Genomic DNA, 24,851 nt, shown 5'->3' on the forward strand with positions numbered 1-24,851 from the left:
ACCAAACCAGAGAGAGTAAGTAGGGAACTGCATTTACCTCCACACATATAATTATCCTTCTTATTATAGTGAAGGTCCATGTCTTTGAACTTTATTCCAAATCCACCCTAAAAAAAAGTATGGATCAGCTGGACCCAGGAGGCCCTTCCCCTGGACCTTGCAGAAAAATGACTGGCAATCATGAAATTCACTAAAGGCTTTAGGGTACCTATCTCTTGGAATCCTTTCTACAACTCCTTTTCTTCTAGCTTCGGAATAGTCTAATTATCTTTGTCCCAGGTTTGAGGTTACTTGGGCACATTATTTATGTGCATCGCGATAATGTGATTTCAGTCTACCTCAGTCTCCATTCTGCATAGAGAGGTGTGGCAAACTTCCTGTCCTTTGTGGGCTCACACACAGCTGCAGTACTACACGGAATTACAATGGAGGTTTGAACAGTGGAGACGGTGGGAGTCCAGTGCTCAGAGCAACTTACTCTACTAGGGGAGCTGAGAGGATGGGAGCTAGACACGTGTATGTGGATCCAGAGCCACTCGGTACCAAGCTCTTACTTCCTGCAAAGCACTAAAAATAAATAAATAAATAAATAAACACTACCTCTCCTCCCCACCCCCCGTTTTTTTTTTTTTTTCTTGAGACGGGTTTCACTCTGTCGCCCAGGCTGGCGTGCAGTGGCGCAATCTCAGCTCACTGCAAACTCCACCTCCTGGGCTCAAGCCATTCTCCCACCTCAGCCTCCGGAGTAGCTGGGATTACAGGCGCGCGCCACCACGCCGGAACTCGTGGACTCAAGTGATCCCGCGTGCCTAGGCCTCCCAAAGTGCTGGGATTACAGGCATTATCCACCACGCCCTGCCTCGCAAAGCACTTTCAATTCATGCACAAGCCTTTGAATCACAAACACTCTTGGAGGCAGAGACTACTTGTATTCCAACTTTATAGATAAGGAAGCCGGGGCACTGTCAACACGGTTGCCTGGTGCCTGTAAGCAGGGAGTTGAACTGCTAGTTAGAGGAGTTGCAATTCCTAGGCTCTGGTTCACTGCGCTACCTCCAGTGGGGGTGGAAGTGGGGCGGCGGGAGAAGGGGCGGTGTTGCAGGAAGTTCATTTGCTTCAATATGGGCACTTAAAATGCCTGGAAACATTAAGAAAGGGAGCGTGCAAAAAAAAATTTTCCTGGTTTCAGCCATTTCTAACCCTTTTTAGGTCACTTCAAATAAAATTTGCAAATAACTGCCATGTGGAGAAAATATGCAAATGTTGCTTAATGGAAAAGTCATTCGGAGTGCTGTGAAAGTTGGCTCATTTATTTAGCTGCCTCAAGTGTGCACATCATTCTTTTTCAGAGTGAATGTGTTTGAAGACAAAGCTTTGTATGTTTTCCCGCTTCCTCTCCAATTGGATATTTCAATTATAACATATTGATTAACAAAATACCCTGTTGGTTTGAACTGAGTATGCCTATGAGCAGGGGTTAATTGAAAATAGGGAATTGCTGTATATTTTAATTCTTTTAGGTACTCCCATGGCGGTACCCTGTACTCGGCTCTACTCAAAAGTAAAACAAAGCCCAGAACCAGGGTAGTCAGTGCATCCCATTGTTGCTACATGCATTTTGAAGAGCTATCGGAACTCACAGTTTTTGAACCTGACTCATGTTTACCCTGGTTCATAGGAAAACGAAACTGAAACAAAACCGAGGTCCTTCACCAATACTCCATGAGAATCCACGAATCTCAGGGCAGGAAGGGACCCTAATATCATTAAACCTAGTGACTCTCCAAAGGGCATTGTAGAAATCTGTGTATTTCTGGTCGTCACAATGACTGGCGAGGGCTACTGGCATTTAGTGGGCAGGAGCTAGGCATGCTAGGATGTTCTGTGATGCTGGTCATTCCCATAGAGCGAAGAATTGAACCACTGGACACTGATGTCGGTGAAAAGCTAATTCATTATCATCTAAGCCGAGAACTAACACTGTTTTACATATGAACACAAAATATCTTTGCCCAGTTTCCATATATTCTGAATTTTCCACAAATGCAACTACTATTTCAACGGTTAAACATTATTAATAGTTCAACATTGTGGAAAATGAGGTTCCTAGTAGCAATGCTGTACATGGAACTCGAGTTGTGAAATCAAAACACCTTTCCAGTTCGCATTTGTGGCTCTGCTGGGCAGGTATCTTCCCACCAGTTAGCGTAGCTGTGCAGCGGCATTAACATATTATAATACGTTGTTTTATTATAATCATTTGCTTCCGTTTGTTAATAGGTCATGTTTTTTGAAATTGTGTTTGTAGGTTTACATAGTATTACCTATGATTTGTTATTTCAGTATAGGTAAAAGGGGGGTTAGAAAATACTAGTTATGAAAAGGAGTTGAGTCTTTCACAGGGTTATGGAATGTAGCAGACTCCTTTTATAGATGAGGAAATTGAGACCCAAAGCCGTTAAACCACTTGCCCCCGACAGTGTGATATTCTCTGCCTATCTCGTTCGAATTTCCATTTCGATTTTAAAAATTGGGGAGAGAAGTTTTGTGTATGGTAAATTATGTGATGAGCACGAACTATTTGAATCCTGGCAGCAGAAGACCCTTTGGAGGGTGGTGGAAACCACTGCGTTTTATTTAATTCCGTCGGGCTGAGGGTCAGAAGGGAGAGGGGAAAGCGGGAGAGGGGAAAGCGGTCGTAAGAAACCACGGATGTGCGTGTGCCGGCTCAAAGCCGGAAATCCACTAGTAAACACATCTTCTTGTATTTAAGGGCCTGCGGCACCGAAGCCGGGACTTGGGGTGGCCTGCCTGGGAGGGGGCCACGGGAAGAGGTTCCTCCGACGGCAGAAACCTGGTTCCTCCCGTTCCTCATACACCGCAGCGGCCTGAGGGTCACCCCGAGCCCAGGCCGGTAACCCCGCTGCAGCCCCTCCTGTAGGCCCAGGTTGCACCGACTACAAACATTCCCGACACCCTTGGGCCCTAGAAGAGCCGTTCGCCACCCGCAGGCTCCCCGCAACGCCGGTGTTCACCTGCCCTAAGCAGCTGGGTACCCAGCGAGAAGCAGCTAGGGGCAAATGTAGCCCGCATTCCTGCGGAGGGCAGGGGTCCCGGGAGGGCGCGCCAGCGGCGGCTCTGGATCAGCGCGTGACTGTCTCATTGTTCCCTCACCGCGGGGGGTGGGGGCGCGCGCGCACACGTCGGGGGGTTGGCCGGGAGGGACCATTGTGTGTTTCTAGGCGGCGCCCCCGCTGCCTAGGCAACAGCGCAGGGAGGTGTCGGGCCACCAGCGCGCCGCCGGCTCCCCTCCATTTCCCCCCGACTCCCGCCCCGTCACCATCCTACCCTCCTCCCTCCTCCTTTCTCCTTCCTCCGCTCCCCTCTTTTTCCTCCCCCTCCTCCCCTTCCCTCTGTTCTCTCCTCCTCTTCCCCGCCCCCCCGTCCCGAGCACTCTATATTCAAGCCACCGTTTCCTGCTCCACAAAATGGCCACCGCACGCGACACCTGCGGTCACGTGGCCTGCCGCCCTCTCGGTTTCGGGACTGTCTGCCTAGCTCCGACTTCGGGGAGGCTACACGCGGAAGACCGAGGGCAGATTAGACCGGAGAAATCCCACCGCATCTCCAAGCCCGGGAACTGAGAGAGGAAGAAGAGTGAAAGCCAGTGTTGGGGGAAAAAAAAAAAAAAAGAAAAACAAAAAAAACCCAAGAAAAAAAAACCCGAAAAACTAAAGCTGAGTGCATAGGGTTTGAAAGGAGAGCGAAGAGGCCTAGGTTAACATTTCCAGGCCTTTTAGCTGGTGGTAAACGGGAAACGCAAGTTCTCGCGAGATCTCGAGACCTCCGAGGCTGAGACTACGGTTTTAGCGGAGAGCACGGGAAGTGTAGCTCGGGAGAACTGGGACAGCATTTGGCGCTCCAAGCTCCAAGACAGGACTGCTAGGGGCGACGGGACTAAGTAGGAAATCCCGTGAGGTTAGACCTGAGGGAGCGCGCAGTAGCCGGGCATTAGTCGCCGCGACAGGGGATTGCAGTGTGAGAGGGAGGGCACACGTTGTACGTGCTGACGTAGCGGGCTTTCAAGCGGGTATATTAGATCCGTGGCCGCGCGGTGCGCTCCAGAGCCGCAGTTCTCCCGTGAGAGGGCCTTCGCGGTGGAACAGACACACTCGCTTAGCAGCGGAAGACTCCGAGTTCTCGGTACTCTTCAGGGATGAGTCATGTGGCGGTGGAAAATGCGCTCGGGCTGGACCAGCAGGTGAGCCGCAAGGACCCCACTAAGCTGGCTGCTGCGTGAATCCCTCCTCTGACCTAACCTGGCTAATGGCGCAGCGCTAACCGGGACCCTTACTTTTCATTTCCTGGGTGCCCCAGGCTGGCGGGTGTGAGTGCCCCAGGGCTATGGAGGGACAGGAACGTTGGTTGGGGCTGTCGCCCGGGCCCGGTCTCGGCCCGCTGTATTGTCCCCGGGACGAGCACAATGGCGGCTTTTGTGTGTGCGTGCGCAGGCGGGCGGAGGGGGGAGGGAGTGCGCGCGCTCTCGCGGGGACGCGCATGCGCGAACCCCGACTGATTAGTGACCGGGGGGTGGTTTGCGGGAGTGCGCAGCGCAGCGGGACGCGACTGGAGACCCTTTTGGCCTGGAGGGTTTCGGCCTTCACGGCTGGCGCAGCCTGGATTCCCGTCTGGAGGACCCGGCGGCATCCGGTGTTTGCGTGCCTGCGAGCAAGGGGTGGAACGCGGCCCAGGAATGTGGGAGGGGGCGGCGCGGCGGGGAGGGGGTGGCCTTCGCTTGGGGGAAATGGCGGCGGTCTCTTTTGTGTGGTGCTGGGAGGCGCTGTGGCTCACTCCCGGGAGACGGTGGGTCCCGGGCGGGCGAGGGCCTGGAAAGGAGGATGGAATGGGCGTCTTGTTTTTCCCGGGTTCCTTCCGCAGGCCTTTTCGCTTCAGCCCAGGTTCCGCAGGGTCCGCAGGCCCGGCGTCGCGGCCGGGGAGGCTGCGTTTCCGGAGTGGAAAGTTTTGTGACGCAGAAGATTGGGGAGGAGTGGGGGCGGGGAGGGGAGGCAGGAATGGGCCGCTGGGCTCTGGAGATAGAGGTTAGACGCGGCGGGGAGGTTAGCCAGCGAGGCCGTTTCTCCTCCTTGCTTGGCCCAGGTTGTCCCTGTGTGGCGAGTTAGCCGGGAGCCCCGCGTTTTTCTGGAGTGGAGGGGTCATCGCGGGTTGTGGGAGTGTCTTCATGTTAGTGACTTTGATCCAGGAATCCGCCATTGGAAAAACACCCGGCTTTTGGGGGAAGTAAACAGTTTTGTCGTTGACTTGTTGCTGCCTGTGGAGTAGAATCTCGCGATGGGTCCGAGGCCTCCCCACCCCCAGTCTTTTAGACAGAATCCCCTCTTCTAAGGATTTAGGGGCAGAGGAGAGGAGGACGTGTGATCTGAGAGAAGGTTTTGGGCTTTGGTGGCAGGAAGACTGCATCCCGCCGCAACAGTGGCACCACGTTTCAGATAAGCTCTTGTGTGGGTTATGCGGAGCCTTTAAATACACTTCTGATTAGGAGTTGATTTCACAAACTCCGGAATAATCCTGGGACTAAGTTTAGTGGCACAAATTAATTGAATACATATTTTAATGTAGTCATATGTAATATTTTTCAGGAATTGATCTGTTCCTTTGGGAGCATTTTCTCCCTGTTAATGAACCAATTATATTAAATCCTCTAATTGTTGACACTTCATATGTTGAATTGAACACAGACATTTTAACAATCTACCAGCAGCACAGAGTATTCCCAGTTTTACCATTTTCCATTTAGCTACAGTGTCCTTTTAAGGATTTTAGGCAGCAGTGAACCTTATTTAAAAAGCAAAATTGTACTATAACAAGTGCAAAAGGAAAGTTTGTGGTTCTGCCGTGCTTTAAAGTATTAACGGTAGCAAGAGAAAGCGCGGTGGTGTTTTTTCTCATAGAAATTCTGGAAATTAGGTGCCTGAAGTCTTACACTCAGCATCTGCTTCCAGTTTTCAGTGACTCCATTGATGATGCGTGCAGTTTGGCAGTATCATACTGAGCTTTAAACACAAGATTTATAAACATGGTATATAGTGTATCTTTTGCAAACAGGTTGGCAACGGTACTGTGTAACTTGGTCTTTTGTGGCTTTTTTGAGAAAAATGAAACACTTTGCATGTACAGTTTTTTCCACTAACTACTTGTGAGTAGTTCCTGGTTAGTTATACAACGTTACGAAGGTAGCATATAACCCTTTTCAAGAATGTTGAGGCTTTTGAGATACCAGTGTAAGGGAGATGGGTAGAAATATAGATGAAAGGCACTGAAACGTCCTACTCCCTAAGAGCATTGAATGCCAGTTGTACCATTTATTCAAAGTCATTTTTGAACAACTGTTACAATGGGGTAATAAACAGGTAACTACTTCAAGCCGGGCTCATGCTTGTAATCCCAGCGCCTTGGGAGGCCAAGGCAGGTGGATCACCTGACCTGAGGTCAGGAGGCCAGCCTGGCCAACATGGCGAAACCCCGTCTCTACTAAAAATACAAAAAGCCTAGCATGGTGGCGCACCCCTGTAATACCAGCTACTCGGGGAGGCGGAGATTGCAGTGAACCGAGATCACACCACTGAATTCCAGCCTGGGTGACAGAGGGAGACTGTGTCTCAAAAAAAAAAAACAAACGAATTAACAGTCAAACTACTTCAGAGTTGTGCTTAACATAGTGTTTTGTGTAAGTGGTTGGTATATTGCTTTTTTGTTGTTGTTCTTAAGAGTACTACCCGACTAAAAATACGTAGGCAATATTTGGGGATGAAGGAACTAAAGAACGGCCAATTCAAAATTTGTCCTGACATTTTTCAGGTGTGCTTTTTAGGTTTAAAATACCAGGTACTACAGAAAGTTGGCGTTGGAAATGTTTATGACTGGCACTAAAACGAATCCCTTATCTATTTGACATTGAAGAATAATTTTGAGGTTCAGTGTAAGCTTTAGTTTGGTGATTAGGGAGCCTGTGCTATGGAACATGTTGCAGTGAAAATTCGTTTTGAATGAATGAATGAAATTTGGACGGTTTCTACTGAATAGCACAAGCATCTTGGTGTACCGCCTTCTGTAGTATATACAATAGTAATATTTTGCATTTGCCTAGAGCGTTACAGACTTGAAAGCATTCTTAGTCACTTTCTCATTAAGAGTTGGTATCAGCCCTGTGAGGTGGACTGGCCAACTACTTGAATGCAGTGCTAGCAAATGCTAGAGGGCGGGACTAGTTTTCTCTTAATACAGTATTTGAGCACATGGGGTGCTAACCATCTCACTCTCTTCTAGTTTGCTGGCCTAGACCTGAACTCTTCAGATAATCAGAGTGGAGGAAGTACAGCCAGCAGTAAGTAAAACATCTTATGGATTTATTGAATATTAGAGCTTAATGTCTTAAGATTTCATTGGGCTTATTTAAAATTTAAGAAATTTGCCTTTCAATTTTTACTGCTTAAAGAATTATGTAGTCTTTGTGTTACAGGGTTATGTAGTACCTAGTGATCAATCTAAAGCATTGTTGCCTTTTTTTTTCTTTTTTTTTGAGATGGAGCTTCGCTCTTGTTGCCCAGGTTGAAGTGCAGTGGTGTGATCTCGGCTCACTGCAGTCTCTGCCTCCGGGTTCAAGCGATTCTCCTGCCTCAGCCTCCCGAGTAGCTGAGATTACAGGCATGCACCACCACATCTGGCTCATTTTGTATTTTTAGTAGAGATGGGGTTTCTCCATGTTGGTCAGGCTGGTCTCGAACTCCCTACCTCAGGTGATCTGCCTGCCTTGGCCTCCCAAAGTGCTGGGATTACAGGCATGAGCCATCGCGCCTGGAGAGCGTCGTCGTTGCCTTTCTAGCTGGCTCTCTTGAGTAAAAGCAGTTAACCATTGAAAGGAACCTTATTATATCATATTATCGCTAGAAGAGTTTTCGTCCATTATAAATCCTGAGCCCAGTTTAGAGGTGATGGGGATGTGTCGCTGTTAACTGACTATATTCATCGGTTATAGCTGCTCCTTTCTCCTGAAGAACAGAAGACTATACTGAATTTTGGATTGGTGGTTAGGTTAGATTTTCAAATGTGTCATTTCTTTTAAAAAGGCATTAGAAAAGTTGCTTTTTTTCTTTTAAGGGGGGTTGTTTAGAGACTTGTTAGAGGTTAGTGTTAAGATAGGGGATCTTACTGGTTTATTATAACGTAATAAGGCAATAGACCCTTATATTTAGCTCAGATCTCTTCCTACTTATTAAAACAAGTGGGTATGGGCTGTGATGTGTCCTCATTTTTAGGCAAGAACAGGCTCACTGGGCACAAAATTGGTGTTTGCTTTAACTTTCACCTTATTTGTCATGCTAAGAATCTTTTAGGAACTGATTGTCCTAATGGAGATTTTTAAAAACGTTTAATTCAGTCTAGAAAAAGAAAGTTAAATGACATGTTTACTAGTTATAAAGCAAATTGATTTTATTTGGGTTTATATTATGTGCTTTTTTTTGCTTATCCATAGTTTAGGCTGTATTCTTGCCTGCGTACAGAGCAGCCGTCAACTTAAACTCAGCAAGTCCCAAATTAAAACCTGCAATTCCTTGAAATTAACTCCCCTTTGCAGCTTTTCCTTATATGTTTATTGTATGTTTTGCAACTTACTGGCATAGAAACAAAAGATTGTGAGATTTATTACATGAGTAATCTTAAATTGTTACAGTAATACTTAATGCTGTAAGTGATCCTCTTAGTTTTTATGACAGTTCTCTTAAATCTAGCAGGCCTTTAAAAAAAGTCACATTAAATGACGACTAGTGGCTAAATGTGCTCAATTTGTGGATTTCAACTATTAGGTTCCAAATCAGCTTTTTTTTTTTTTTTTTTTTTTTAAAATCAAACTCCTTTCAGAGTTCTCCTTATGAAGCAATAACCCATTTAAAATTAGATTCTTTTTTTTCCCCCCTCTCAATGTCCAGGTAAGTAATCAGATTGGAAGACTGGAGATTTTAATTTCCCGGAATCATTTTTTAGTAACAGAAATTTAAATGGAAGGTTTTTTGGCATTTAATTATATATATATGTATTTTTTTTTAGAAGGGCGCTATATTCCTCCTCATTTAAGGAACCGAGAAGCTACTAAAGGTAGGTCCCCACAAGTAACTTCGTTGGTCTATTTTTTTGCCTCCTTTAGAAGTTAGTCAAAGCCTTAAGGAAAATGAGGCATTTGGGGGAAGTCTAAACATAGTGTTCTTTTATGCTTCTGTCAGCCTTGGTTCAAATATTAGAGCTTAATAACGTTGGAAAAACTCATCTAATGTTACACAGTGGGAAATGCGGCATTCCTGTGTCAAGCTGTTCTGACGCCAAGGGCATGGTTTTGTACAGTTTCACTAGTCTTGTGCTGAATCTGTTTGTAATCATTCACAGCATGGTTTTAGTTTGGAAGAGGTGGGTGCCCCTACTGTGTCAACCAAGCTGCATAATGATAACAACCTGGTTATTTCTGTCTTGGCACAGTTGCCAGAAATGAAGATGGGCTTATCATAGAATAGTTAACAAGTTACAGCATTGGGAGTGATTCTCTGGTTTCATCTCCTTGCCTTGCTGCTGTTGAAGGGTTTTGTCCAAAATGTATTACACTATCTGGCGTCTTTCCCATTGCGATTGTAATGTAGCGATAGATAACAGCTAGTGTATGTTTCATATTATGAGACAGCTGTTCGGGTGCTTTATATTCTGTAAAATTAGACCATTCAAAATTTGGAGGAAAAGGGAAAGTCAGGAAAACTAAAGATAAGGAGGAGGGAAGATACTGTATAAAGAAGGCAGATAGGAAGAGTGGAGAGTCCACAGGGGAGCACATGGTTTGCTGCTGTTCCTCTCCATATGTAGTCTGTGTTACCTTCACTGTCCTAGCGATACATGTATATAAAATCTGTATTACTTCTATGGGAAGATCACTTTGGCATTATATTCTTTTTTATTTTTATTTTTATTTTTTTATTTTTGAGACAGAGCCTCGCTCTGTTGCCCAGGCTGGAGTGCAGAGCCTCACTGCAACCTCCACCTCCTGGATTCAAGTGATTCTCCTGCCTCAGCCTCCCAAGTAGCTGGGATCACAGGCATGCGCCACCATGCCTGGCTAGTTTTTGTGTATTTTAGTATTTAGGGGTTTTGCCTTGTTGCCCAGGCTTGTGTGGAACTCCTGATCTCAAGTGATCCGCCCGCCTCAGCCTCCCAAAGTGCTGGGATTACAGGCGTGAGCCCCCGTGCCTGGCTGGCATTATATTCTTTTTAAGGGGAGGTTGCTGTGGAATTTGTCTTTATCATCATGGATGTTCTCGGTATTCTGAGTATACTAGCTAGAATTGACCCTCATGTGTATGGCAGTATCATAGAGGTTTTAGAGCTGGAAGAGATCTGGCACTCTAACTCAACTATTTCTTGCTAGCAAAGGCTGTTGGTCACCTGACTGGCCTAACAGTAGGAGGTAGAAGGCAGAAGGAAAGTAACTGAATTCAGAAGCTGTTTCTAATAAGGTGTTGCTGAAGCTAAACACTCTACTTGTGTTTAAACCCTCTATCTGTCTTTGGGCTAATTTACATGTTTGTCATCCACTTACTTGGATATTTATAGCTGTACCCAGGAACCTTGTCTATACTGAGAATATATAGTGATGAGGGTTTTTCTTTTTCCCAGGTATTCCTGATTGTCATCAAGCTTATAGTAGACGAACCACTAAAATAATAGTACCATTTGACAGTAGTATTCTTGTGCTTTATACTATTGAAACTGAAAAATATTGTATTAAACCAAGTAATCTGACAGTCTAAGAATGTTCTAAATGAATACCACCTCCAAAAAACATGAAAACAATAGTAACTGTTTCCTAGTAAACCCATTCACACGTATAAAATGAATGGAAATTAAATTGTGATGATCATACAACAGTATCATAATCAATGTGTTATAGGCAAAGCTGTTGACCACTTAGAGGTAGTATTCATTCAAAAACAAGTCAGATTGCTTGATTTAGTGTACAGTAAAAATTTTTTTTTTTTTTTTTGAGACAAGAGTTTCACTCGTTTCCCGTGCTGGAGTGCAATGGCGCGATCTTGGCTCACTGCAACCTCCGCCTCCCAGGTTCAAGTGATTCTCCTACCTCATCCTCCTGAGTGGCTGGGATTGCAGACATGTGCCACCACGCCCGGCTAATTTTGTATTTTTAGAGAGACGGGATTTCTCCACGTTGGTCAGGCTAGTCTCGAACTCCTGACCTCAAGTGACCTGCCCGCCTTGGCCTCCCAAAGTGCTGGGATTACAGGCGTGAGCCACCGTTCCTGGCCAGTGGACAATATTTTCTGGTGGGGAGAATTAAAAACTTTGTCCTGGTGTAAACCAGCTGTAAATCTTGGTTGTCTTATAGGGCCATGGTAGGAATATCTTGAGATTGAACCTCGAGCCCACAGAGATAAGATAGTCAGTGGATGCCTTCAAATTCAGAAAGATTGATAATACCTTAACATGGTTCCTATTTCTAATTAATAATAAAACGGATTTGTGCTCTTTTAATTGAAGGTTTCTACGACAAAGACAGTTCAGGGTGGAGTTCTAGCAAAGATAAGGATGCGTATAGCAGTTTTGGATCTCGTAGTGATTCAAGAGGGAAGTCTAGCTTCTTCAGTGATCGTGGAAGTGGATCAAGGGGAAGGTAAGTGATTTCTTGTCTTACCAACTTATGTGTACGTGTAATAACAGTTTAGTAAGTCCTTATCCTGACCACCCATTTGGATGTCAAGCATTATGTCTGTTTAGTCATTGTATTTTCTTAGCTGTAAGAGGCTTTTACTAAATTGAACCTCTTAGTTAGAAATTAGATGAAAATAGGAATATGTTCATTGGCATAATGAAATGAGTTATTCTATTTCTCGAGTTTTATATGTTCCACTTAAAAGAGTAAGTTCCTCCAGTGAATGGCCTAATTTAGTTGGGATTTTTGTGGACTCTATAACAATTTCTAAATACCTTGTATTTTTGGTTACACAAGTATGGTGAACTGACCCCATGTGCCTAATAGCTGTTGTTAGTCCTGTGTCCTGATTTTTCGCAAACAGGCCTAAAACTCTTAGTTTTAATCTTAGTTCAGGTAAGGATTATTTTCTACCTTTTATCCAAAGTCACACAGGTGAATTGTCCTTTAAGTGACATCCTATTATAACTAGGACAATTGATATTTGGTGTGCTATTTTCTTCTTTTCCCTACCATTAAATATATTTGGATGAGTACTTTAAATGAAGGTTGTGAGCTGTTTGCCAGTTTCAAATAAAATCTTTATTCTTAATTTTGTCATCTGCAAGGCTTTTTAGGCTATACGACTTTATAGAAATATAAAGATTACTGATTTTAGAAAATGAGGTTATGTAAATGATGCTGGTTTGAGAGCCTTATTTGTCAAATAACTCCGAATTGGATTGTTGACATCCTTATAGTTAGCCATAACTTAAGTCTCCAGATACAGTTCTAGAGTAGGGATAAGAATCTGATAATGGTTAAATGATATGATTCTGATTAATTGCTTGTGCTGTTCAGGTTTGATGATCGTGGACGGAGTGATTATGACGGCATTGGCAGCCGTGGTGACAGAAGTGGCTTTGGCAAATTTGAACGTGGTGGAAACAGTCGCTGGTGTGACAAATCAGATGAAGATGATTGGTCAAAACCACTCCCACCAAGTGAACGCTTGGAACAGTAAGTTTTTGAAGTGTATGTTACTTGTGATGAAGCATTATAGTATAACAAATGAACTTACCCATCTTTTGATTTGAGGGAACTCTTTTCTGGAGGCAACACTGGGATTAATTTTGAGAAATATGATGACATTCCAGTTGAGGCAACAGGCAACAACTGTCCTCCACATATTGAAAGTGTAAGTATTTTTACTTGACTTTTCAAGACACAGGGAGGTGTAAATGTTTTCATGGTACATTAGAATGTGAGGTGAGCTCCATAAAGTCATGTAGACCAGCAGCTTCATAGATTTGTGGAAAAGGAGAAGTTGAGTTCAGTGTCACCATTATGAATAATTTATTACCTAAAATAGAAAATGGGTCAAACATAGGAACAACCCAAAGTCTTCTCCAATGTGCAGTAAGCCTGGGGGTTGTTTTTTCTCAAAAGTATAATATGGTAATTTTCTTAAACTATAAGCTGAGTTACAAATCAGCTGTTGGTTGTTTCCATTATTAGTATAAAACAGAAATAGCTTTAGATAGCATTTCTAACCCCATTGAATTTCTTCACAGTTCAGTGATGTTGAGATGGGAGAAATTATCATGGGAAACATTGAGCTTACTCGTTATACTCGCCCAACTCCAGTGCAGAAGCATGCTATTCCTATTATCAAAGAGAAAAGAGACTTGATGGCTTGTGCCCAAACAGGTAAGCTCAGCTCATAAGAGTAAAACATTATCATATTTTTTCTGTAAAGGACTAGACAATAAAATAATTTTGTTTTTTATGGGCCATGCAGTTTTGCAGCTGCTCAGCGCTGCTATTGGACTATGAGAGAAGCCATAGATGATAAATAAATTATTGGGTATGGCTGTATTCCGTAAGAGCTTTATTTATAAAAATAGCAGGCTTTATTTACAAAAATAGTCGTCTCAGTTTGCTGACTCCTCTTAGAGATGATGGACCAAAGAAGCCACTTTTTGGAAAACTTAATCATAAACTAAAAGTACTAATTACTAGTAATAGGGCAGTTAAAAAACACTGTCATCTACCAATGTCTGTTTAAAATTAATGAGCAGGATTTGTTTGTTTTTGAACAGGGTCTGGAAAAACTGCAGCATTTCTCTTGCCCATCTTGAGTCAGATTTATTCAGATGGTCCAGGCGAGGCTTTGAGGGCCATGAAGGTAGATGTTTCTTTATAAAATGGGAAATTATTGTAGAACTTTGTAGGGGGCCATTGAGAGGGCTTTCTAAATGATGCTAAGACTTAAGTCGAATGAAAACAGTTTTCAAGTGTAATCTGTAATCTATAAATTACAAAAGGGAATTATGTTGTGATGAACTTTTCAAACAGGGTAGGTAGAGTTAACTTAAAAATTGATTTATTTTTTAGGAAAATGGAAGGTATGGGCGCCGCAAACAGTACCCAATCTCCTTGGTATTAGCACCAACGAGAGAGTTGGCAGTACAGATCTACGAGGAAGCCAGAAAAGTAAGTATGAGTTCCAGTGATTATTAGCTTTTTCATTGATTCTAATTAAATGTTTTATGAATATGTAAAAATTTTGATCTTGAAGTTCATAACTTTTTTTGCTTACAGTTTTCATACCGATCTAGAGTTCGTCCTTGCGTGGTTTATGGTGGTGCCGATATTGGTCAGCAGATTCGAGACTTGGAACGTGGATGCCATTTGTTAGTAGCCACTCCAGGACGTCTAGTGGATATGATGGAAAGAGGAAAGATTGGATTAGACTTTTGCAAGTATGTTTTTTTGTTTTGTTTTGTTTTTGGCGGAGTTTCACTCTTGTTGCCCAGGCTGGAGTGCCATGGCACAATCTCGGCTCACTGCAACCTCACCTCCCGGGTTCAAGTGGCTCTCCTGCCTCAGCCTCCCAAGTAGCTGGGATTACAGGCATGTGCCACTACGCCCAGCTAATTTTTGTATTTTTAGTAGAGACGGGGTTTCTCCGTGTTGGTCAGGCTGGTCACGAACTCCCAACCTCAGGTGATCCACCTGCCTTGGCCTCCCAAAGTGCTGGGATTACAGACATGAGCCATCGGCGCTTGGCTATGTTTATTTTTAAATGTATGGGATGCAGTATTAAAGTTACTGGCCATTAGGTTTGTGGTGGTGGCAACATTGTCTAAATTTTAAGATTGAGAAGTGATGTATTTCAGACATCTAACTTTTACAAAAATCTTGTTCATAGTAATTTTAATGTTGAAAAATCAGTAACATCTTGGTGGAGGCTTAGAATGATCAGCTCGTGGGACAGTCAACTAGGATGGACTAATTTGGCTGTGTAATCTTGAATGACTTATGTAGTGGCAAGGATCCTGTGCTGGGTCTGTAAAATTACGCAGTGTGAGGCACCACCTTAATGAATATATAATTGTAATAACTTACACAATTGCAATTATACTAACAGCCATACTAAAACCATCTTGATTTCTCCTCATTCTAAACTCAGGTTTGTTTTTTTTTTCATGATATGACAGATACTTGGTGTTAGATGAAGCTGATCGGATGTTGGATATGGGGTTTGAGCCTCAGATTCGTAGAATAGTTGAACAAGATACTATGCCTCCAAAGGGTGTCCGCCACACTATGATGTTTAGTGCTACTTTTCCTAAGGAAATACAGGTACTGTTGGATGTTGCAAATTTTATTTATTTATTTATTTATTTTATTTATTTTTTTGAGACGGAGTCTCGCTCTGTCGCCCAGGAGTGCAGTGGCCGGATCTCAGCTCACTGCAAGCTCCGCCTCCCGGGTTTACGCCATTCTTCTGCCTCAGCCTTCAGGTAGCTGGGACTACAGGTGCCCGCCACCGCGCCCGGCTAGTGTTTTTTTTTTTTTTTTTTTTTCAGTAGAGACAGGGTTTCACCGTGTTAGCCAGGATGGTCTCGATCTCCTGACCTCGTGATCTGCCTGTCTCGGCCTCCCAAAGTGCTGGGATTACAGGCTTGAGCCACCGCGCCTGGCCCCGCAAATTTTATTTATTTAGAAATTTGTTTATCTCAGGTAATAAAAAAATTTTTTTTCTTTCAGATGCTGGCTCGTGATTTCTTAGATGAATATATCTTCTTGGCTGTAGGAAGAGTTGGCTCTACCTCTGAAAACATCACACAGAAAGTAGTTTGGGTAGAAGAATCAGACAAACGGTCATTTCTGCTTGACCTCCTAAATGCAACAGGTAACATTATGATTTTTTTTTTTTTTTTGAGACAGAGTCTCGCTCTGTTGTCCAGGCTGGAGTGCAGTGGTGCAATCTCGGCTCACTGCAAGCTCTGCCTCCTGGGTTCATGCCATTCTCCTGCTTCAGCCTCCCATGCTCCCATGTAGCTGGGACTACAGGCGCCCGCTACCGCACCCGGCTAATTTTTTGTATTTTTAGTAGAGACGGGGTTTCACCATGTTAGCCCGGATGGTCTCGATCTCCTGACCTCGTGATCTGCCCGTCTCGGGCTCCCAAAGTGCTGGAATTACAGGCCTCGTGAGCCACCGCGCCCGGCCAGCATTATGAATTTTTTATTTTTTTTAGAGATGGGGGTTTCTCTTTGTTGCCCAGGCTGGAGTGCAGGGGTTATTCACAGGCGCGATCCCATTACTGATCAGCATGGGAGTATTTGACCTGCTCTGTTTCTGACCTGGGCTGGTTCACCCCCCCTTAGACAACCTGGTGCTCCCTTGCTTCCGGGAGGTTATCATGTTGATCCCAAACTTAGTGTGGACACCTGATAGGCATAGTACACTACAGCCCAGAACTTGTAGACTTAGACAATCCTCCTGCCTCAGCCTCCAGAGTAGCTGGGCCTACAGGCACGTACCACTGCACCCATCTAAAATTATGAATAATTTTCATTGCTCTGGTGGTGATCCATTTGGGCTGGGTGCAGTGGTACGTGCATGTAGTCCCAGCTACTTGGCAGGCTGAGGCTGTAGTATGCCATGATTGCACCTGTGAATGGCCAGTTTAGTCCCAGCCTGGGCAATATAGTGAGACCCCCATCTCTTAAATGTATTTGGATTACCTTTATTACTTTTCCTCCTCAATTCAAAACATGCTGTTAAAAGCCCATTTTTAAGAAGATATGTATGTATTTTAATTGACACATGAAAATTGTGCATACATAAGTGCAAAGAGAACTAAGCCATATTAGTGACAAAAACCTATAATTTTTCAACGACAGGCAAGGATTCACTGACCTTAGTGTTTGTGGAGACCAAAAAGGGTGCAGATTCTCTGGAGGATTTCTTATACCATGAAGGATACGCATGTACCAGTATCCATGGAGACCGTTCTCAGAGGGATAGGGAAGAGGCCCTTCACCAGTTCCGCTCAGGAAAAAGCCCAATTCTAGTGGCTACAGCAGTATGTATAAACATCTTTCTTTGATTCAAGTTGAGCATGTTCAAGTATTTTTCTTTTAAGTGGGCCATATCTCATATAAGTTATTTTCCAGGTAGCAGCAAGAGGACTGGACATTTCAAATGTGAAACATGTTATCAATTTTGACTTGCCAAGTGATATTGAAGAATACGTACATCGCATTGGTCGTACAGGACGTGTAGGAAACCTTGGTAAGTATTTGATTACTTGATGATTTCATGTTTTTAGCTGTGATGCGTGCAGCAAAGAACTTGCTAGGATCTAAAATACATTTTTAACAATGAAAGTGACAAAGATTTTGCTCAAAGCACTTGTTTAAATAATAGATTGTAATATTTTAAATATTTCTGCATAGGAAAGTAAGAAGGGTAGCAAGTTACTTTGTGGAAGACGTTTGTTTATATAGTTTTTTGGGGACTCTTTTAGGCCTGGCAACCTCATTCTTTAACGAGAGGAACATAAATATTACTAAGGATTTGTTGGATCTTCTTGTTGAAGCTAAACAAGAAGTGCCATCTTGGTTAGAAAACATGGCTTATGAACACCACTACAAGGGTAGCAGTCGTGGACGTTCTAAGAGGTGAGGTATATATGGTGTAATAGGTGTTCACTTAACAGTTTCTAGTGTTTCCTCTGCATGCATAATGTCCAGCGTTAACTTCACAGTATTTAAAAAGCTGAATCATCTTAGGCTTTCTAGATTCTTTGGTAGGGGGTTGTATTAGAATGGATGACACTCCATTCTAATGTTGGGGAAAATATGGCTGGATGGGGAATTGTTTGAATGGAAAAATAGAAATTGGTCATTGGGAAGTATGTAAGAGTTAGGTTGCTTCAGTGGAATTTCATCTTCATGTGAACCAACATAAATTTTTTCTTATAGTAGCAGATTTAGTGGAGGGTTTGGTGCCAGAGACTACCGACAAAGTAGTGGTGCCAGCAGTTCCAGCTTCAGCAGCAGCCGTGCAAGCAGCAGCCGCAGTGGCGGAGGTGGCCACGGTAGCAGCAGAGGATTCGGTGGAGGTAGTGTTAATCTGTAACTTCATAGCTTTGGGAAGGGTTTTTTTCCGTTTAGTCATCTTTTTCAAAGTCTAATTAAACCATTTAAGATCAGCACTATAGAAACTTGATGGCAAAGTACTTAAGGATTGTATTTAATGATGGATAACTTCATTAATTTATCTCTCTTTTAAATCTCTCATTAGGTGGCTATGGAGGCTTTTACAACAGTGATGGATATGGAGGAAATTATAACTCCCAGGGGGTTGACTGGTGGGGTAACTGAGCCTGCTTTGCAGTAGGTCACCCTGCCAAACAAGCTAATATGGAAACCACATGTAACTTAGCCAGACTATACCTTGTGTAGCTTCAAGAACTCGCAGTACATTACCAGCTGTGATTCTCCACTGAAATTTTTTTTTTAAGGGAGCTCAAGGTCACAAGAAGAAATGAAAGTAACAATCAGCAGCCCTGTTCAGAAGGTGGTTTGAAGACTTCATTGCTGTAGTTTGGATTAACTCCCCTCCCGCCTACCCCCATCCCAAACTGCATTTATAATTTTGTGACTGAGGATCATTTGTTTGTTAATGTACTGTGCCTTTAACTTTAGACAACTTTTTATTTTGATGTCCTGTTGGCTCAGTAATGCTCAAGATATCAATTGTTTTGACAAAATAAATTTACTGAACTTGGGCTAAAATCAAACCTTGGCACACAGGTGTGATACAACTTAACAGGAATCATCGATTCATCCATAAATAATATAAGGAAAAACTTATGCGGTAGCCTGCATTAGGGCTTTTTGATACTTGCAGATTGGGGGAAAACAAACAACAAATGTCTTGAAGCATATTAATGGAATTAGTTTCTAATGTGGCAAACTGTATTAAGTTAAAGTTCTGATTTGCTCACTCTATCCTGGATAGGTATTTAGAACCTGATAGTCTTTAAGCCATTCCAGTCATGATAAGGTGATGTATGAATACATGCATACATTCAAAGCACTGTTTTCAAAGTTAATGCAAGTAAATACAGCAATTCCTCTTTCAACGTTTAGGCAGATCATTAATTAATGAGCTAGCCAAATGTGGGCATACTATTACAGGGAAAGTTTAAAGGTCTGATAACTTGAAATAGGTTTTTAGGAGAATTCATCTACTTAGACTTTTTAAATGCCTGCCATAAATGAAATTGAAATGGTAGAATGGCTGACCACAGCAATGACCAGCCCTCATTAGGGCCTTGGATGATTTTTGGTCTAATAACGCATGCTAGTGTTGATGTTTTTTGGTCAAGAGGGTATGAACAGGAAGAATTAAATGCAGCAGGCTTTATTTTAAATGCCGATTCACATTACTCTGTTCAAGCTGCGTTGAGATGTTAAACTGGCTTACTATAGACTTTGTAAAATGGCTCCAGAAGAGTAACAAACTGAAATCTTTGAGATCACACAGGTTGGAAATATGTACATAACTGCACAAGGTGTCAATTCTGCTCTACAGTGCAGTTTTAGTCAGTTTTAGTTGCATAGGTTTCCATTGTATTTATAGTCTGTTTATGCTAAATCTGGCCAAAGATGAGCATTGTCCACCACTAAAATGCCTCTGCCACTTTGAATTCTGTGCTAATTTTGTGGCCAGAATGCAGTGATGAAAACGCTCCATCTTTTTACAGTGGCATAGGAAGACGGCAAAAATTTCCTAAAGTGCAATAGATTTTCAAGTGTATTGTGCCTTGTTCTAAAACTTTTATTAAGTAGGTGCACTTGACAGTATTGAGGTCATTTGTTATGGTGCTATTTCAATTAGTCTAGGTTTAGGCCCTTGTACATTTTGCCCATAACTTTTTACAAAGTACTTCTTTTATTGCACATTCAGAGAATTTTATATATATGTCTTGTGTGCGTGTCCTTAAACTTCCAATCTTACTTTGTCTCTTGGAGATTGTTGAACGCAGCTTGTCTAGGAAGGGGATGGGACTAGATTCTAAAATTTATTTGGGACCATGGGAATGATAGTTGAGAAGAAAACTATTTGCACACGACAGATTTCTAGATACTTTTTGCTGCTAGTTTTATGTAATATTTATTGAACATTTTGACAAATATTTATTTTTGTAAGCCTAAAAGTGATTCTTTGAAAGTTTAAAGAAACTTGACCAAAAGACAGTACAAAAACACTGGCACTTGAATGTTGAATGTCACCGTATGCGTGAAATTATATATTTCGGGGTAGTGTGAGCTTTTAATGTTAAGTCATATTAAACTCTTAAGTCAAATTAAGCAGACCCGGCGTTGGCAGTGTAGCCATAACTTTCTGATGTTAGTAAAAACAAAATTGGCGACTTGAAATTAAATCATGCCAAGGTTTTGATACACTTGTCTTAAGATATTAATGAAACACTTCAAAACACTGATGTGAAGTGTCCAGAATCTCAGATGTTTGTTGTGTGAATTTTGTTTAGTTGTGTGTTTTTTTTTGTTTGTTTTTTTTTCAGTGAATGTCTGGCACATTGCAATCCTCAAACATGTGGTTATCTTTGTTGTATTGGCATAATCAGTGACTTGTACATTCAGCAATAGCATTTGAGCAAGTTTTATCAGCAAGCAATATTTTCAGTTAATAAGGTTTCAAAAATCATGTAAGGATTTAAACTTGCTGAATGTAAAGATTGAACCTCAAGTCACTGTAGCTTTAGTAATTGCTTATTGTATTAGTTTAGATGCTAGCACTGCATGTGCTGTGCATATTCTGATTTTATTAAAATAAAAAGTTGAACTGCACAGTCTCCTTTGTTGTTGTCAATTGTGGTTTATTTTCAGAGGTGAAAATAAAGTGCTCTTGCCTGAAAAATTGTAAAATGTTATTTTTTTGGTTGTCATCCAGTGCTGTTTTTTGAGATGCCTCTTGGATACAGAATGACTCTCATAAGTATTTGCAATGAAAGATGAAGATGTTAGCTTGAAATACAGTGAAACAGAATTTTTGTAATAGATGGAAATCTAAAAGGCCCTTACTGATGTACAGCATGTACTAGAAATTGGCTTATACTTCCAACAATTTTACATGGGTGAGAGTCTCACCGTTCTTTGAAGTATCCGATATGAAGGATGGTTGAACAGTGGAAGAATGAGCAGGATAAAAGTCAAGTGTGTCAGTAGTCCAAGTAATGGTAAGTATGTACTTAGGGAAGGAATCAAGAATGTATTTGGGCCAGGTGTGATGATGGCATAGTCCTATGGTGAGTGCTAGCTTACTCGGAACCTGAGGGGCAGGAGGATTGTTTGAGCCCAGGAGTTAAAGTCCAGCCTGGGCAACATATAGCAAGACCTTACCTCTAAAAAGAAAAGAAAAAAACAGGTAATAGACATCTATGCTTACCATACACACTGCTGCAACAGGCTGCTACCTCAAGTGCATAGGTGTTTGATTAGATTGTTGTACTAGCAGTTTGGTATGTTTCAACCTCTAAGGAATATGTGTATTCAGCTTTTGTTTCACTGTAGTTGAAGGTTTGCAGTATGATTAAGAATTTTTTGCACTGTAAGGAAATACGGTTCTGGGTAGTTAACCTTTGTCCGGTCATGAACTCAAGCGTAAGTTTTTGGAGCAGAATTTTGAAACATGGCCGTGTGTATTTTGAAGATAGAAAAGATGATCATACTTCGGTCTCAATTTAGTCAAACATGGAAAGGTTTAGGATGGCTAGATTGAATAGTCAATGGCTGAAAATGACTCGTGGAGTGAAGTTGGATGCTAAAGAAGAGTTCAAGTTCCCCTTCATGTGAATGAGGAGGAGTGAACATGACAATCTGCTTGGGGGAACTGCCAGAATTTGAGATTATTTCTAGTCTAGCATGGTTAGGATTATGGTGACAAATTCAGTACGTTTATATACTACATTAATCTGGTTTAATTACACTTAAATGCAGTTGTCACTCCTGTGCACTGTTCGTGTTTCCTGGATTCTTGGCTGAATTTCAAGATTTTAAAAATGGCTTTATAGGAGCTATGTCTAACCTTCATGCTTAAAATGTTTCCCTTGCTCCTATGCTCTAAGTGACCTGCTTGAATGGCCACAGGCTTGCTCTTTGGAGTTCAGTGACTTAATACATTGTTGATAGGGCTTCACTACTCCCAGAATACAGAGGTATCTACTTACTGTAGTTACAGGGCATTGAAAGTTATAAGACTATCTTTGGGTTTCGCTTTCTTCTGTTCCATTCTATTTTTAATACAATTATGGGTATATTTAAACCTGCTTTGTTGCTTCGTGTCATTTCAGCTTATGATCTATTTTTCAGCATGTTTAGTGTCATTGTTTCTAATGTGGCTGTCCCTTCTATAATGACTACTCTTTAATTTCTTTTTTTTTTTTTTTTTTTTGAGATGGAGTCTCGCTCTGTTGCCCAGGCTGGAGTGCAGTGGCATGATCTTGGCTCACTGCAAGCTCCGCCTCCCGGGTTCACGCCATTCTCCTGCCTCAGCCTCCCGAGTAGCTGGGACTACAGGGGCCCGCCACCACACCTGGCTAATTTTTTGTATTTTTAGTAGAGACAGGGTTTCATCGATTTAGCATTTAGCCAGGATGATCTCGATCTGACCTCGTGATCTGCCCACCTTGGCCTCCCAAAGTGCTGGGATTACAGGCGTGAGCCACCGCGTCCAGCCTAATTTTCTCATTCTTCATTGATTTCTTTTTCCTCTGAGTTTTCTCTGCATACACCTGACTGGGTTTTCTTTAGGATAATTCTGAGACAGGACTTTTTTGACAAAGCACTGTTTAGTTGTATTATGAAAGGGTATTTTGTGACTTGGAAAGATGTTTATTATGGGAGAAAACAAAACGGACCAATACGATTTAAGAGCAGGAAATAAGTGTCTCAAAACGAGATAAAGTCAGCAATTCTACTCTTAGGAGGATTCTACCCAGGAAAAATGAAAATGCTAAGTATGTGAATGTTTTGTAGCATTATTCATTGTAACCAAAAAGTGGAAACAAAAATGTCCGTCAACTGGCAAATGGACAAACTAAATACATACATAAAATGAGGCACTGGTAATATCTCCTCTCTAGGGGACCAGCCACATCTCCAATTGCCTCCCCCCTCTTCAAAGGATCATTAGGCAGGCTATCAGTACGTGACACATCTATATTCTAAGGCATTCTGTGGCTGTATTTCTGGTTTTTGTCCTTTACTGTGTGAAGCAGATAAATCATGGTTTATTGGGTATTTACTGTCTTCCTTGTTACATTGAAGATGTTTCATTTTTCGAGAGAAGTAAAGCGCCTCCTATCTTTCGCTGGAAATCCTCCATTCACTTCCTTTTCCACTCATTCTATTCACAACAGCCCATCTCATTTACCTAACAGTCAACATTAGTGGTGTGCAGAATGGTCCCTGAACCTCTCCTCCAGACCTCAATCACCTGATGGGATCTTTTAGTGCAAGGCGAGGGTTGACTTAGGGTGCAATCAAAACCTGATTTGGTGTCTGAGTATTGGCACTGGGAGATGTAGTGATTAATATAGATTAGTCTTTCCTCTCTTGGAACCTAGCCATTTTCCTTTTGTGTTTCTCCAACTTGGTGTTGCAACATAAAGTACCTGGGAAATGATTCTAGGGCAACTCTCCTAACAGGATCCTCCACCTCTGGGGTTTTCTCAGGAATCTGTGGTTTTGGTTTTGGTTTTTGCCTGTGTTTTTATTCCTAAAGCTCCCCAGGCAATTCTGATACAGCAGGCTTAGGTGTGGAGTCCACTGTTCTCTCCCCTTCTTTTTGTCATCTGTTTCAAACTTAGCATTGCCGTGATCATGTTTCTGGTTCTTCATGGTGGAAGCATCTCTACATTCCAAATTAAAACACTGCAAACAAATTAATGGCATTCTATTACGTGGCCCCTATGGTGTGGTTCTAATCTACCATTGCAGCTTTAACTTGCTTCCCAGATCTTATCCTGTAGCTGAATGTCATGCTACTGTCTATACAAATCCTGTGCTTCTGCCTCTGCCTTAGTTTTTGCTCACCATGTTCCTTTTAACTAGAATTGGAGCTAAATTAATGTTTTAAAATATTATATATTGTATTCAGAATATTAAGCTGCTGGCTGGGCATGGTGGCTCACACCTGTGACCCCAGCACTTTGGGAGGTGGGTGGATTGCCTGAGGTCAGGAGTTCAAGACCAGCCTGGCCAACATGGTGAAACTCCGTCTCTACTAAAAATACAAAAAAAAATTAGCTGGGCATGGTGGCAAGCGCTTATAGTCTCAGCTATTTGGGAGGCTGAGGCAGGAGAATCACTTGAACTTGGGATGTGGAGGTTGCCGTGAGCCAAGTTTGTGCCACTGTACTCCAGTGTGGGCAACAGAGTGAGGTTCCATCTCAAAAAAAGAAAAGTCTCTATACACACACACACACACACACACACACACATATATGTATATATAAAGCTGCCATTTACAATTACTAGTGACGGAGAACATACTTGCTCTGGTGGGTAGAGAAAAAAGTAGGTTACATCTCAGTGTGTAGAATGATCTTAAGTATTTTGAAAATACATAGAAGACCAGAAGGAAACCTGCTAAAATATTAATAATTTTTGCTTCTGGTTGAAATTATAAAGATTTTCTGCTGCTTTATCTTTTCCTGAGAAAATTTTATACAATTAAAATTATTTTCTTTTTTTTTTTTTTT

The 24,851-nt window shown here is 42.3% G+C and overlaps 1 protein-coding gene across 1 annotated transcript; it reads left to right on the plus strand.

The window, feature by feature from the left end:
• The first annotated feature begins 4,129 nt into the window (after positions 1–4,129).
• DDX3X (DEAD (Asp-Glu-Ala-Asp) box helicase 3, X-linked) lies at positions 4,130–21,001 on the plus strand. Its single transcript, XM_011980183.1, is given in 18 exon segments — positions 4,130–4,587; positions 4,589–4,735; positions 7,345–7,402; positions 9,124–9,171; positions 11,608–11,740; positions 12,620–12,778; positions 12,857–12,956; positions 13,333–13,468; positions 13,861–13,946; positions 14,156–14,254; positions 14,363–14,523; positions 15,262–15,406; positions 15,815–15,959; positions 16,957–17,138; positions 17,230–17,347; positions 17,583–17,736; positions 18,040–18,179; positions 18,362–21,001. Coding segments are annotated over 18 exon segments (2,274 nt in total). The 5' UTR covers positions 4,130–4,404; the 3' UTR covers positions 18,442–21,001.
• The last annotated feature ends 3,850 nt before the right edge of the window (positions 21,002–24,851 follow it).

The sequence above is a fragment of the Mandrillus leucophaeus genome, unplaced genomic scaffold (assembly GCF_000951045.1).
Source record: "Mandrillus leucophaeus isolate KB7577 unplaced genomic scaffold, Mleu.le_1.0 Scaffold209, whole genome shotgun sequence".
Classification (NCBI taxonomy): Eukaryota; Metazoa; Chordata; class Mammalia; order Primates; family Cercopithecidae; genus Mandrillus; species Mandrillus leucophaeus.